This window comes from Saccoglossus kowalevskii, chromosome 6 (genome assembly GCF_978046115.1).
Source record: "Saccoglossus kowalevskii chromosome 6, keSacKowa6.1, whole genome shotgun sequence".
Taxonomy (NCBI): Eukaryota; Metazoa; Hemichordata; class Enteropneusta; family Harrimaniidae; genus Saccoglossus; species Saccoglossus kowalevskii.
In genome coordinates this window covers 17,057,996-17,074,397 of record NC_140646.1, presented here as the reverse complement: position 1 = coordinate 17,074,397, position 16,402 = coordinate 17,057,996, and the positions used below count along the sequence as shown (strand labels likewise).

Here is a 16,402-nt window from a genome sequence, read left to right as displayed (position 1 = left end):
TCAGGGTGGAACTTGAAACCAAAGACACTCTTTGTTGAAACGAAATAACATGCACATAAAAAAAAAGTTGGATAATTGCCAAAAAAAAATATTTATATAAAAAATCACACATACGTGAATACTTAAAAGAGAAAAAAATACAGCGACATCATTATGAAAAAAAAAATGTAGCTCAAGACCAGGTAAAAGAAAACAAAATAATTTGCAAAGTAGTAATGGGTACTAACTCTTATGTTTGAACAAATCCGGGGGCGGGGGGGTCACTGGCCTTTCAGTTTGGTAGAGGTTTGCGGTCGGGAAGTAAAACTCTAGATCCCATCATAGACACCTCAAAAAAACATACCCCATTATAGACCAAATAGTGATTTTGTATACCCCAGTATAGACCAAATAGTGATTTTGTATACCCCATTATAGACCAAATAGTGATTTTGTATACCCCATTAAAGACCAAATAGTGACTTTGTATACCCCATTATAGACCAAATAGTGATTTTGTATACCCCATTATAGACCAAATAGTGATTTTGTATACCCCATTATAGACCAAATAGTGACTTTGTATACCCCATTATAGACCAAATAGTGATTTTGTATACCCCAGTATAGACCAATTTGTCACTAAGTTTATTCAGTTATTATAGGTTGAATCTACTCATCACCCGGTACTCATCAATAAAAGTACTAAAACTCGGGTAAATACATGTACATGGAAATTAAAAAACTCCATCCCTAGACTGACAAACCTCATATTGGACCTAAAGGCAATCAAATGAATTTATACCACATTCTAGACCAAACAGCTAAAAATTACGACCCCGAACATGAGTGGCGGCACGTCTGATTTGTTCCTAGCTGTCTAAACATGAACGTTGTTCAGACACCCGTTGCGATATTACATTTACGGTACTCATGACGTGACTCGAGACTGACTACGTATACCTGTTTTCGACTTTGTACACGGATCATACCATTCTTTGCACATTGACCTGACAAGATAAGTAGACCAGGTGACATATCACATGACCAAAAGAAAACGTGTGTGTCGTGGCAGTAGAGCTTCATGGCAACACAAGTGGTGAACAAACAAACAGCCCAAGACTAGATAAGATATGAGGATCTTTTGAGCCGTCGAAATAAACATCAACTATACTTGAATACTAGTCGGCTGACTAGTAGATAGTTTGCTGAAGGAAACATTCGTCCTATATTAAAATGCAACAACTATGACTTTACAGTAAACATTTCATTGCATGACGTTGACGACCAAAATGCCGACAGCGTGAGTGCCCCCCCCCCCGCCCCCGGCAGTTGATACATAACTGGGTAGTGCTCAAAAGTGTGACCATTTTTATACTTGAATAGTGGCAAAATCTATACTCATATTTATACCAAAAAGTACTATTTCTGTCATCACTGTTTATTCCAAATAAAACAGTTACTGTATTTGCTCTATTTGAAGAGCATCTCCATTAGAAGCACACTGAGAAATATGCGCCCTCTTCTATTCCGTGTTAAATGTTGATTGCCTTGTTTAATTCTCCGGGTTAATGTGTATATGAATCTGAGGCCGGGATCTGAGGTAGAAATATTCGCTCATATACGGACCCATAAGTATACCAAATCGGAAAAATATTACCTATATTTATACCTATCTTGGCCAGAAATAAGACCGATACTTATACCTAATATCCAAAAAAAAACGAGACCCATTTCAGGGGCTTGTTCCCATTAGGCAAGTTGTTGTATCTCCCCCCCCCCCCCCGGCGTGAGTGCATTTCACGACCGTACTAGTTCTAACTTTGTGGGCCTGGCAAACAACGCGGCAATGCTCCCAGATGCAAGAGCTGTACAAATGTAAGATAGTGCAATTTACAGTTTTTATATTACTTTCATGCTCATTTTTTTCATACAACTTTTCATTTTCTAGATATTCAACCTTTTATCAGTAAAGCATGACATCACAGGTTACAGGAAATAAAAAAAGGCATTTTACGTTTTTAGAGGAAATAAAATGAAAATTCCATTTACAGTAAAAAAATAGTTTTTTCACACTTTACAGAGTTGCCCATATCTACGAATTTATTTATTTAAATTACATTATTACGAAAATACCCCTTGCCGACCCTCGACATCATAACTACTGTTGTGACAAATTGACAATATGATTTCATCTATAACTTCAAAAATAGGACTTCAAATTGGTTGAGTTTTTAGAACATGGTAGCATACATAACCCGATGCCAACCATACATATAAAATAGCAGCAAACTGAAAATAGTCATTTTTACGTGTTTCTACCTAATGACTATTTTTTTCTAATTATTGTTTACATCATTTCTAAAAAAGTAACTGTGAGGTCGAGTCTGTTTTTTGGTGACTTATTAAAAATACAGGAGACATATTCTCACAAAATCAAAATATTACTTGGAATCTAATATTATCGCCAACCAGAAAAAAAACAAAACAACAACATGCGATCGTAGTGCCACTCACCGTGACCGAGTCGCTATTAGGATTTATTAGTTGTCTGAGAGCAAACCGAAGTTGTTCAGAATCGGCACTTGCAGTCACCTATATTAACGATAAATACATAATTTGAAACGTTGCCATGAAAGAAATATACGAATTTCAATTGATATTTTAGTTGCACCGTGTTTTTGACTATTTTAGGAAACTCCCTTTTCCCTTAGACATAACCATTGTTTATATTTTATAGGTGTTACAAACAAACAAAGTAGTTAATCCTCATTAACACCTTCTTGATCTTGTCGTAGTTATGGCCTAACGACAAATAATAAAGCAGTACTTACACAGCGTACATTGAGTAAATATAAACTTGTATACTTGTCAGTGAAAGGCAAGATTTAGTGATAAATTGATTACCTTACTATTTACAAACAAAATTAATAGACTAGTCAGGGAAACCATTAAAACAATTGATTCAAACAAAGAATAGAAGAGCATACAATTTAGACAACCAACAAACCCAAAAACGTTCTCATTTAAAAGTGTTTTTTTGTGATTCTTTTTTAATCTTGTTTTTATTCTCAGGTTATCAAAATTCCAAAAAGGATACGAGTTCAATAAAGATTATCAACATTACGTCAACATGTAAAAATTGAAATGAAATACACTCGGAACCACGGATTATTTTGAGAACCACTAAATTTCGATGATAATTTTCTCATGATTTGTAATAACATTATTACTATTCATATCAAAAATCGGACTCCCCCTGATGATATGGACTCATAGAAAATTACTGAAGATTTGAAGAAAATTTCAACTTGTGTTTGGATATTATGGTCTCTCCGTGGCTCGACCTGGGGAACTTGAAGAGCGCCTTTCTGTGGATAAATGAGCGTATGAATACAGTCCAATCAGGGAGCGAAGCTATGAAGGAAGACTTCCGAGCGAGTGAGTGATTTACCTTTGAACTCACAGTACACAGTAATTGATGACAGGGAGACTGTAGCATTATGTATAAAATTTGAAGCAAATATTTTCAAGTTAAAAGTTGATTCCAACTGCTGCTACATTTAAACAACTTTGCACACTATATATAATATATTAATTATCACTTGAGAAGTTGCTATTAGTGTACCGAAAATTAGAAAAAAAATGATTTTCAATATGGCGCAGTTGTAAGTTGACCCCTACCTAATAATGGTATGACCCCAAAGCACAGTTATCTATGACGTCATATGTTATTTCACAAGTGGCGTGCAATAAGAACTTCAATATTTCTGTGGAAGTGTTTTATAAGCGATTGTGTAAGGTTTTTTGTACAATTCGACTGGTTCAGCTCGTATCGCAAGCTCCCATATTAACTAATATATTAATTTAAACCGCATCTTTCTTTGAATAATGGCTGTACGTGCTCAGTTCGAGGGTAATAACGAAGTTGGCGTGTTTTCCAAACTAACCAACTCGTACTGCCTCGTGGCGATTGGGGGATCGGAAAACTTCTACAGGTAGGTATTTACAAAAATGTGTGTGTTCCGTTAAAATGTTTCTCGCGATTGTGTATGTCATGGAAAAAGGTGGATTTGAACCGCCGACGTGAAAAACAGAAACGGTATTAAAAAAACAGTGGCAGTGCGAGTACACAGTTCACAATGACGTTCTGTTTTCTAACATCTTTAAATATGACTTCCAAAGATTATTCCTCACACCACACTTCTTTTAGTGGTATGAATATTAATAACCGACACCACATAGGTGACTACAGGCTAAGCACAAGTGTGCTTGTACACTTAACGTATAATTTGCTGATAATTTAACTATTGATCACAATCATCAATTACTAAATTTTCATAAAACACCCAAACTTAAATCATCTGTGGTGTCAAACCCACCAGGGACAATCCCCCCTGCTACACATAAGTAAAAGAGTTTCTTTACGTCCCTACCTCTAAGCTAAACCCCTAACCCTAACACATAATTGTTTATGCCACTCCAGGTATATGCAATTTAAATGGGGGTGGGCCACCTGAGGGGCAGGGTTAGGATTAAATTTAAGGGAGGCCCTGAGGAACTCTTACCACTGAGGGCCATGGCTAACACAATCTCTTCATATGATATCAAGGATTTATAAGATAGGGGTGTGCAACTTTCATAACCATATACATATATGGTGATATGCAATGAAAATCTCAAGAGATTTGAAGTTGAAAGCCTAATCCAGTTCCTTTCATGTCAATTAAACCACAGTCCCTCAACACCGGTGTTGAAGAGCTGTGATTAAACATAGTTCAAACCAACAGTGTCTCAGAATATAGTAGGTGCTTAAAAATTTTTAATTGCGCAGAACGAAATGAGCAAGATTGTTGTCAAATTTAAAATGCTCAACACATATTTCCTTCTTTGTGAATATACACGGACACTACCAATAAAGATCCAAGTTGAGCATGCACCAACTTCTTCATTTCGCATGTGATCTTTATCGCATATGTCTCGCCCCTTCATACCTTGATTTTATAAATCCTTGATAACATATACCGGGTAGTAAGTGTTATTTTGGGATGCAATGGAGGAACACCTTGCAGTCACTTTTCATGAAATTTATAATTTTTATGAATCGGCGTGTTTGGTTTGGAGTTTGGTTTACATCACTATTTTTAATATTACAGTGGGTAAATAAATAATTATTTTATCAATGTTTCAAACCCATAACCATGGTAAAACTTATAGCGAAAGTGTTGTCTCCTGCACACACGCGGGAAGTGAGTCCCAATCGACGATAACAACGCGTGCAAAGGCTCATGGGTAGACGCTTGTTTGTAAACAGTGACACGCTATGGCCATCTGACGCATGCGCAGGTGACGACTTCCCCACTTTTAACCAAAACCTTTGAAATATACAGACCCTAACCCAACCTCAACCCTACCACTTTTGTGCAGTTAAAAATAGAATTCCTATGACAGGACTATAACCATCCTCTTAACTACACCTTTATCAATGAAACAGTCATAAATTAGATCTGTGAACATAGCAGGTTGGAAACAATGTGTGATATTTTTACTCTGTTTTGACATCAAAAATTTACAAAATTGTGACATCAAGAGAATTCTTAATTACTGACTCGACTTGAATAAAAACATAATCATTAGCAGATTCCTGACAAACACAGTGATATGCAAATTAAATCTAGTGTCACCTATTTTCAAACATTTGTACATGTAGTATTTGGGCTACAAATCAGTATTGGGCTGTTATCAGTTTATACAGTTATAATAAATAAATGTATAAATAAATCTTGGTGTTTGACACATAATTTGTTTTTTATAGTGTAACTTTGTAAAATTAGGTGTGTGAAAGCAACAGGTTTTGAAGTTCATACCTAGCATTTCCTAACTTAGTAACGGCTGATAAAACGCCAGAATTTTATAAGTAATGTTATAATTAAGATTTCGTAACAAATTACTGTGACCATGTGTATACTGTATGACTAACAAACTATTAAACCTAGAGGAATTCAATCGCTTCAATTTTTCCAACTGAAGTAGGGGGGAAGAGGGGAGCATTTTACTTACAAAACTCTGTGTCCTAATTCATGCATCTGTTTTCATATTTATAGTATCTTTGAGGGTGAATTGTCTGAGGTTGTACCAGTAGTACATACATCTATAGCAGGATGCAGAATCATTGGAAGAATGTGTGTTGGTAAGTTAATTCCTTACTCACCTTTGTTGTGTAAATTTATTGTCATGTTAGTCACAGCGTTGTGAAAATTGGATTGCGTACATATGTGTCAATGGTTTGCTTGCAGGGAGTAAAAGTTATTTTAATTCTTGAAATCTATTTTTTGTTGAACTCTTATGCTCTTGTTTTTTTGAAATTATATTTTTGTGCGAACTGTCTGTGACCAAAATAATCAATTATTGTGAATTATATGATTTGATATGTTTGATTATGACGAGTCAGTGAACTAGATGAAATTGTTGATCTTTTTCATCCTTCTACTCAACACATAGTATAATGGAAATAAAATCAGTATAGTGTTTGTACAATGTTTCTTTCCTTCCACTATAGTGTAGTTGTGTATATCACCTAATCCCGAGTGGACTTATTCTGGTTCTGAGTAAACAGAAGTAGATGATGGCGATAGACTCGCAAAAGTGATCTATTAATAATTAATAACTTAATTGTTTTCATTAGGAAGTCGAAAATTTGTAATACTATGTTTAAAGTTCGATAACATTGACCTAATTGTCTTTGTTAGGAAATCGTCATGGTCTTCTGGTGCCTAATTCCACAACTGATCAAGAGATGCAACAGATGAGAAATTCTTTACCTGATAGTGTAAAAATACAGAGAATAGAAGAAAGATTATCAGCATTGGGCAATGTTATTGCATGCAATGATTATGTAGCATTAGTTCATCCAGATCTTGACAGAGTAAGTATATAAATGCTGCAGTATTAAAGGCGATACAGTTCAGAAGCGTTTATGTTCAGTCTGGTGGTTGCTACCAAAATTTGCTACCAAGATTTTTTACAAAAATTCAGACCATTGTAACATAAAATAAAGGCAAATTTGTGTTATTCACACATTCACTGGATCTGTGTAATAACACTTGTTTATCATTTTTTCTCCAGGAAACTGAGGAAATATTAGCTGATGTGTTGAAAGTTGAAGTATTCCGTCAAACAATGGCTGATAATGTATTAGTTGGTTCATACTGTGCTATTAGCAATCAAGGAGCTTTGGTAAGCTGTTAGAGTACATTCAGCACAAAGTATCATGTTCTATAAAGACTGCATGCTACATTGATCCATAGGTTAATTTTAAAGAGAAAAGCAAGCCTGTTGGAATAGACCATTTCCCGTTCACTGTTAAGTGGTATCATTTCATACATACGGTTATGTGATTCATTTGTTCCTGTTTAGATTATTTTGGGTTCCATACATTAATAAATTTGGGATCCAGGCACCTGTCACCAGTGTGTCGTCAGTGATTTCTCATTCATGTATCATTTTTACAAAGATGTTAGAGAAGGTCATGCATAAGCACTTCGATTTGCATTTTGGCAGCCATTTTTCTCAGAGACGTGTGAAATTTTATGCGATTTATTAGAACATTTCCATTATTTAAATTATTAATATGACATTATTTTACACTGAATCCTGATGACAACTTGTTTTATTTATCTCCTCAAGTAAATTTATTTTTGGCAATTCACACTGTTCCATTACTCTGCATCGTTTTTTGTATGTACAATACTCACAAACTAAGTATGTGACCATACATGCATTCAAGTTCTAGGCAACAGTTGTAGTCGTCCAGTTCAATTATCCTCACCTCTTTTCAGCTTGAATATTAAACTTTCATTTGACCTTGTTTTTCAGGTTCATCCACGTACTTCTGTTGAAGACCAAGACGAGTTATCATCGTTACTGCAAGTACCACTCGTGGTAAGCAACACCTTTGCATCATGCGTTTTATGCTTCAAGCGAAAAGGTCATCTTAAATCAGTTTTCAAATCGCTATTCCTATAAATTGCACCCTCTGTTGATAGAGCGCTTCTGTGATGCTGAAATGGTGTGAGGAAGGAAACATAATTGAAATCAACAACTGTTGTATTGACGTTCATTATCAAGATTATGGTGAACTTTTTTCAAACATAATTTTCTTTGATGTATGACTACAGATTGCAATGATATTGTTGCTTTGAATGGCCTTCATATCACCTATTTAACCATAGAAGCACTTCCCCACCGAATGGTGCAATTTATAGGAAAGGTTATTTTAACCCTGCTTATGTGGTTTCTTGTTCTATCAGACACCTTGTGACAAATAAAAGAACCTAGGTGGCAAATATTCTTTTAATATTGCCGGGTCATATCTACCAATCAGATCGCTGGGTGCCCAAGCTATAATCAACACAATGATTTGATATGTAGAATACTTGCATTGACATTTGGAACAGACTGGAAGGAACATATACTTTATTATATTTTTCAAATTTCTCAAGTCATGTCAATTATATGCCACTTTGACTATCAGAATATCACCACTGATACTAACTAAAACAGTGTCATTGTCAATATTGAAATAATATATGATTGACAAAAGTCAGAAGATATACACTCAAATGTGATTGCAGCCATATTAGAAGCCTGCTATACAATTGTAGAATAAGGTTTTGACAACACTTAACTTTTATATTGCATTTTGAAATAACCCAACAATTCCACACTAACAAAAATAATAATAATGTTTGTCTGAGTAATGTTTTTTTTTTTAAGTACAATTTCACCTTGTACCAACTGGACAAGAAATTTTATTTTGTTAATGTTGATTTAGAGCAAATGAATGAAAGGTTTTTATTGCTGACAAAATTCATTGCCACTGTAATCATAAACACAAACTGCAAAACAAACTTCTAAAAATTATATTATCTTTCATGGTTATCAGAGCTTTTCCCAGAGTATATTATGCATTCTTTCTAGATTTCCCAAATTGGTAATGTGAGGGCAGTATAACCCTGCAGGTTGGGAGGGGAGAGTTGTTGTTTTGTAATAGACACTGTATTTCTGTTATTAATCAAATTTGTTCCTCTGTGTGTGTAGGCTGGTACAGTGAACCGTGGTAGTGATATTATTGGTGGTGGTATGGTAGTTAACGACTGGTGTGCATTCTGTGGACTTGACACAACAAGTACTGAATTATCAGTGATAGAAAGTGTATTTAAACTTGGTGATTCCCAGCCAAGCAAAGTTACAACTGAAATGAGAGACACATTAATTGAAAGGTTAGTCCATAAATACATCTACAGGTGCATATAGTTAGTTTATACAAAGAGCTTTTCTCAGTTCCTGATCGAAACAAAAATCCTGTAAATAAAACTGGTGTTTGGTTTATGCATGTGTTACACCTCAGAGGTTATATTGGTTTGGTTTAAAGAGTAAAATACTAAATCTGATAAAATACAGTGATAGTATATGAGATACAGACATTGATGTTCCATGCTCCCATATGTCGTGCTAGTCGTATCTATTGCTATTCATTATCCATATATCGATCCTAGCAATGTTGTTAGCCATATTTCATTAATGGGAACAGGAGAAGCATAAAACTCTAGCTACCAATGATCTGCTATCAAGCATAATATTCCAGGATGCTATCACGTTTAATAGGATATTATTAAATTATCATAAATACCAGAAACAAAACCAAAGGAACAGGTTCTATATTACAGTGTAGCACCTACATTGCTAGCCCTGCGTACAGTGCTGTGTGTACGGGGACACGTTCGGTTGATAGATGTCCCCACCACAGCTCTGCGTACCTCCATATATATTCTCTAAAAACGAGTGAATCAGTAGTGACTATGCTTTTTGCATTGGCGCCCTCTAAGATCAGAAAAAAGAAAATCAAATCTCATTGCTAGAGGGCAATATGCCTGCCACCAATATTTGTTTATTACTTTCAAAGGTGATATATACTATTAAGTTCCTCTAAAAGCCAAATCTTTAACTCGTTAGCTCTATTTATTTGTAAGTGTTTTTTAATCAAAGATCAAATGAGAATAACCTAATAAGCTTGTATGTATATATACCGTACTCGACCGCGTTTTATATTTGGGGTCACATTCGGCAAAGCACCCACCCCTTCAAAATGCAACTGTTTTAAAACTTGGTCTTGCGTAACGAATCTTGGTAATCGTTTTTATATGATACAGCGTGGATATCAATCACTGTGAACATGTTGTGAATGCATAGAATACGATAACCGTGTTTAAGCTACGCTTCGACAATGACCTGTTAATAAAAGTAAAATGCGATAAATATTTCATGCCATATTCAGTTTACCTCTCAAAAATGGCTAGTTACTAGTTTTTTGGAAAAACCATGTCGTTTTATTCCCTGAAATCAATTCCAACAGATCGTACTTCGACATCGATAATTCACTTCCTCATTGTGTTACCAGAAAGTTTTCGTGAATTTCCGAAGAATTGCGTCAGTCAAAACACAGCATTCTGATTAGTTAATAACCAACTTGACCCATTGGGTCAAAGGATGCTGCTGTAGGTCAAATCTGCAAATGCATTATGGTGGAAATAATGACAATTTTGACTTCGACTGTGTTCCAACAGACTCAAATGTTTTTAATTCAGTAAATTATGGTGGTACGTAATTAATATTGTAATGTGCGTATTTTTTGTGATCATTTCTGTTTCTTCATTGTGAAAATCAATGACGACGCAACTAATTTAGTAATTTGATTTTCCCTCAAAGACGCAATTTGTCACTTGATGAATCAAAATTTTCATTTGCACTCTTTTTCGAAGGGGGTGCTCGGGTAAGCGCCCACCCCTAAAAAAATCATGATTTTCTGAGTTGAGGCCCCTGGGTGCTAACGCGGTCAAGTACGGTATATTAATATCCCCATCACATTATATAGTACTTATATTTTCTCTTTTCATAAATATTTTGTAATATAAATTTATTTCTTGTCAATAATTAATTTGTATGATTGTAATGGGCCGGAGGCCATTATACAATTAATAAATTATTATTATTATTATATATTTACTCTCTTTTTTAGTCCCCGTTCGGACATAGTCTGATAACAGGGACTTATGTTTTGCCCTGTGTGCGTCCATGCGTGCGTCCGTGATCACCTCGAACATGCATAGACTGATTAAGTTCAAACTTTACTCATACATCACACATCATATAAGACATATGCACATGCATTTTTTTCATGATCCGATTAACGATAGCCGAATAGCGGCCATTGTTAGGCCGAAAATGCATCAAAATTGCATATTTTCCCCATTCCAGACCCGAATCTCAGTTATGCATGGACGGATTTTGTCCAAATTTGGTACATACATTAAACATAATAGGACCTTGATGCACGTCATTTTTTTTCCGGATCAAGTTCAAAATGGCCGACTGGCGGCCATTTTGTTTTAAAGAATTCAGTTCTGGATCCGTATCTCAGACATTCCTGGATTGATCGAGTTCAAACTTCACACACACAAGGTACATCATGTCACAAATATGTATGTGCATTTGTTTCATGATCTCATTAACGATAGCCAAATGGCGGCCACTTTAAGGCCGAAAATGCATTGAAATCGCACATTTTCACCATTCCGGACCCGGATCTCAGTTATGCATGGACGGATTTTGTTCAAATTTGGTACATACATTAAACATAATAAGACCTTGATGCACGTCATTTTTTTTTTTCGGATCAAGTTGGAAATGGCCGACTGGCGGCCATTTTGTTTTAAAGAATTCATTTCTGGATCCGTATCTGAGACATGCCTGGATTGATCGAGTTCAAACTTCACACACACAAGGTACATCATGTCATAAATACAGTGGCCCCTCGCTAAGTCGCGGGTGTTGGGATCCAAGCAAAAACCGTGACTTATCGAGGGCCGCGACTTACCGAGGGATGTCGTGAAAGAGGGAGGTCGTGCATTGAAAAACATATAAAAAGCACATATAAACCCTCGGTTTAGTTAATTGATGTATCATCACATGTGTCAGGCAGTATTCGAATAAAATCATGATTATGTTTGCTGTAAACATTGCGTTGATTATTTTGTTTGTGTCTGATATTATGTGGGCCGCTTGCTGTTGCTTGCGACTTCTACGGTAACAGCTTCCAAAATAAACCAGTTTCATCGCAATTATAAACATGTTCGTCAAAATAACCACCTTCATAGATAATTTCTCTCAGTTTTTCGGGAAAAGTTCTGACAGCGTCAAAACAACAATAGAAATTTTGGGAGCCATCCAAGTACCCGCGACTTAGCCGAATCGCGACTTACCGAGGCGCGACTTAGCGAGGGGCCACTGTATGTATGTGCATTTGTTTTATGATCTCATTAACGATAGCCAAATGACGGCCACTTTAAGGCCGAAAATGCATTGAAATCGCACATTTTCACCATTCCGGACCCGGATCTCAGTTATGCATGGACGGATTTTGTTCAAATTTGGTACATACATTAAACATAATAGGACCTTGATGCACGTAATTTTTTTCCGGATCAAGTTTGAAATGGCCGACTGGCGGCCATTTTGTTTTAAAGAATTCAGTTCTGGATCCGTATCCGAGACATGTCTGGATTGATAAAGTTCAAACTTCACACACACATGGTACATCATGTTACAAATAGATATGTGCATTTGTTTCATGATCCGCTTAACAATAGCTGAATGATGGCCATTTTGAGATCGAAAATGCATCAAAATCACGTATTTTCACAATTCCGGAATTGGATCTCAGTCATGCATGGATGGATGGATTTTGTTCAGATTTAGTACAATGTGTTGTACATATGCAGGTGCATTTCGGATCAGACCACTGAAAGTGGTCTGAGATTTCGGTAATGATCTGCTTTGAATGTATATGTCACTCAAATATGAACGAAACAGGGACGTGTCATTGACAATGACTTGTATAATATATAAAATATTCATATTTCTAGTAACTGCACATGTCAGTTAAAAATTTCACATCTTTTTTGTTTTTTTTCATAACTTTAGGAAAGATGAGAGAAACTTCTACTTTCATGTAATTTAGTGACAATTTCAGAATAGAAATGAAAATAAAATACTGCGTTGATTATAGAAAACAATTTGACCAAAAACATTGGTGTCAAAAATATTCACGATATGTTATTTTGAGGGCATCAACAAAGATGAAATTTCACAATTTGTTGAGGCAAATTAATTGTTTGCTGGTAGAAATTTAAGCGTTTTCCAAAACTCGTCCATTAAACCATAACTTATTTATCTGTTATGAGTCACAGCTGTACATTTTTTGTCATTTGTTAAAAAAAAACCATGCCAACACTGGATTTCAGTTTTTCCCCAGAGAATGGTTGACCTTTCGTGGTAATAACATTTACTCTCAGCCATAAAACCTGTTTTATTGCCATTCTAGTGTTGGTTGTAAACTAAACAAGCCTGCTGGGAAAGTTAAACTGACATTGTTTTTTCTCTCCACAGTATGACGTAAGTCAACTAAACTGGATGATATACTTACGAGTCTGAGAGATTAGGAAAGATACAACTATTTGAAAATGGACAATTGTGAAAACAAGCAGCCAGCCAGATTGAATTGTTTATTATAAATATCAACAATGCTGATAGAAGTTCAGCATTACCAACAGTGGACTATATTTACTAGTGCTGTACAAGTTAACTCGCACCCTCCATAAAGAACCGTGCGTGAAGTGTGCATAAACACATTGTTATCTATTTATGGTAGTATTACTATCAAATACTTGAGACAAAAGCGCTGTGAACTGCATTTTTTTTGAGACAAGCTTGGTTATTATTTTCAACTCAACAACTTTCTCTTATAAAAGAAACACTGGTATATGTGTATTGAATCCAATCATGGTTATTAAAAGTATAATTCAATTTTCCTACATTAAATGTTGAAGTTCTTTAGCCCCGATCTACATGTATCAATCTACATGCACCCACTAATACATGTACCAGTCTGATTACCCAACCCTTTTGTTTTTCTGGGGAGGGTAACTTGTCATTTCGAGATAAAATGTTGACTTAGTTGAGTGAAGTAATTCGAATTACTGATTGTCTATTTGATATGTGAACTTTACATTTTCAACATCTTTGTGAAACAGATAATCAAATTTGATATTTATCAGTGCTGAACACCTATATGTTAGATATGCCTTGACTGATTACATTAAAACTTCATACATACATCATACATCATATTATACATATGTACATCAATTTGTTTCACAATCTGATTCAAGATGACCAAAAATCATCAAAATCTGGTATTGCAGAACCGCTTCTCAGCTGTTTACAGATAAATTTTGCTCAAACTTGCATACATTGGACATTATGGGATGCACGTCACTTTTTCATGTTTTTCAGATCGGATTCAAATTGGTGGACTGCCCATTTTGTTTTAGTGAATGTGGTTGTAGTGCCATATATCTGACATGCTTTGACTGATTATGTTCAAATTTTATATATTCATTATACATCATGTTTAATTAATACTGTTCCAGAGCAATACATCTCAAATGGAGAAGTACTCATTTGAGATCAGATACAAGATGTCTGAATGTCAGTCATTTTAATGATAAAAAATCATCATAATCAAGCACCAGCTTCTGGATCCATATGTCTAACATGTTTATGTTCCAATTATATTACTATAAACAAAACTATACATCTTACATTTGATAAAAAACGTGGCTTGTTTAGTGATTCGTTTGACAATTGTTGAATGGCATCAGGGTGGAAGGTCGAATTTTATATTTTTTGTATCGAAACAAATGAAATCCCACATACATACTAGAGTTTTTTCGCAAGTAGTATCTGTTGGGCTAGATAACAATTTTATAGCGATATCTGAAGCTATCTCCCTTAATGGCGGAGAAGAGTTTAAGTAGGTTACTCTATGAATATATTTTCTTATTTCTGCCTGGGCAACAAGGTGCAAACAGACTGGAAGGAGCTTGGGGAGCTTTGATAGAATGCAAGTCTTGTAGCCATTAAAAACAAATTGCAAGGATGCATTCTACACTTTAAAGCATGGACCCTAATACTACCATTTTTGTGTTATGTATTCATGACACACAAATTAAGACAGAAGTACCACTTTTGAAAAACGTGCATATCGGGTTACCTCAGGGTTTCACCAGTCCAATCGACAATTGAAGGTGGAATATATTATAAAATCAACATTCTACGTGAAGTATTTCCTATTAAGGACCAGGTCCAACCATGTTGAATGTGAAACAGAATTTGAACAACAATGCATGTTACTCGCATTTGAAAAGGGTTTTAACTTTAAAAAACGATGTGTAAAAGTCGACATGATAGATTTATGTAGGCAATATTTGGTAATCATGTTCTAAGTAACTATTAAAATTAGCTAGACGTTTCGGTTGATGGCCTATCTTCAATAGCATATGAAAAGATTGTAAAATATTAAAAGGGCATGAGGATCTAAGAATACACAACTTCACCTAGGCGGCAAGGAAAAATAAGTTGTATGGTTTTCTGTGGTTCTGTAGATTCAAAACAATATAGTTTTCACATCGCCATTTACTACACCAGACATATTCATTATGTTAATTCCCTTTACGATTAAAATAAAGTGAAACATGATAGAAGCGATGTCTGGTATAATGTAGATGTTCATCTCCCAGTCTTATGAATAACTGAACCACATCTTCCTGCTTCTAACTAGGCTAACTGTTATATCAGAAAATCAACTAGCTTCGTGTAAAACAGGTTGTTGAGTGTGGTTTGGACCAGAGCTTGAATAATTCTATGGAGATTCCAGTCGGGATCTGCTATTCGATGCCAGCAACAATGATGATGTGTTTAATATTCCATTTTCTGTTCCACGCATAAGCGCAACTACATACCCATTAAAATGTTTGGTGGTAGAGATGACATACAGGGGCTAAGAAGCAGAATTTCCATTTGATCAGCTGTGAAAAGGGGTCTCTACACAGATCTTGAATGGAAGATACCCAAAGAGCTGTGTGTTGTATTCCATGCATGCTGGTTTGTTCTTCTGGTCCGGATTCTGTGTCAAGAGTTGAATTGACCCTGGGACTATGTCAGTATTCCCGGTCTCTATGCTAACTCGGACTGGATTTAGATTGGGGGTTGTGTCAATATGTCTGGGATCCATGTATTCTACAAATCGAGTTGACATTCAGCCAGTCATATTTGTATTATTCTCTGAATCGAGTTTATACAGGCCCACGCGACATTGTTTATAAAGTATTTACATTGACACATGATACAATTACAAGAGCAATTAAAGGGGCACCTTCCAGTTAAGCCTAATCTCACAACATATTTACTTTCTGGATTAAAATAACAATGGATAACAAAAGATAAATTAACATTGTAAACAACA

The 16,402-nt window shown here is 35.4% G+C and overlaps 1 protein-coding gene across 1 annotated transcript; it reads left to right on the top strand.

Moving 5' to 3' along the window:
• Nucleotides 1-3,725: 3,725 nt before the first annotated feature.
• Eif6 (eukaryotic translation initiation factor 6) lies at nucleotides 3,726-13,912 on the top strand. The gene is made up of 7 exons (NM_001184919.1): nucleotides 3,726-3,977; nucleotides 6,084-6,169; nucleotides 6,729-6,904; nucleotides 7,105-7,215; nucleotides 7,855-7,920; nucleotides 9,079-9,260; nucleotides 13,486-13,912. The coding sequence occupies exons 1-7, from the start codon at nucleotides 3,871-3,873 to the stop codon at nucleotides 13,493-13,495; spliced, it is 738 nt and encodes a 245-aa protein (NP_001171848.1). The 5' UTR covers nucleotides 3,726-3,870; the 3' UTR covers nucleotides 13,496-13,912.
• Nucleotides 13,913-16,402: the final 2,490 nt, after the last annotated feature.

Excerpts from the sequence above, each read along its gene's own strand:
- Eif6 (NM_001184919.1), top strand. The coding sequence starts at position 3,871 with ATGGCTGTACGTGCTCAGTTCGAGGGTAATAACGAAGTTGGCGTGTTT. Across the intron at positions 6,905-7,104 it reads TTCATCCAGATCTTGACAGA|GAAACTGAGGAAATATTAGC; the intron begins GTAAGTATATAA and ends TTTTTTCTCCAG. Across the intron at positions 7,921-9,078 it reads TACTGCAAGTACCACTCGTG|GCTGGTACAGTGAACCGTGG; the intron begins GTAAGCAACACC and ends CTGTGTGTGTAG.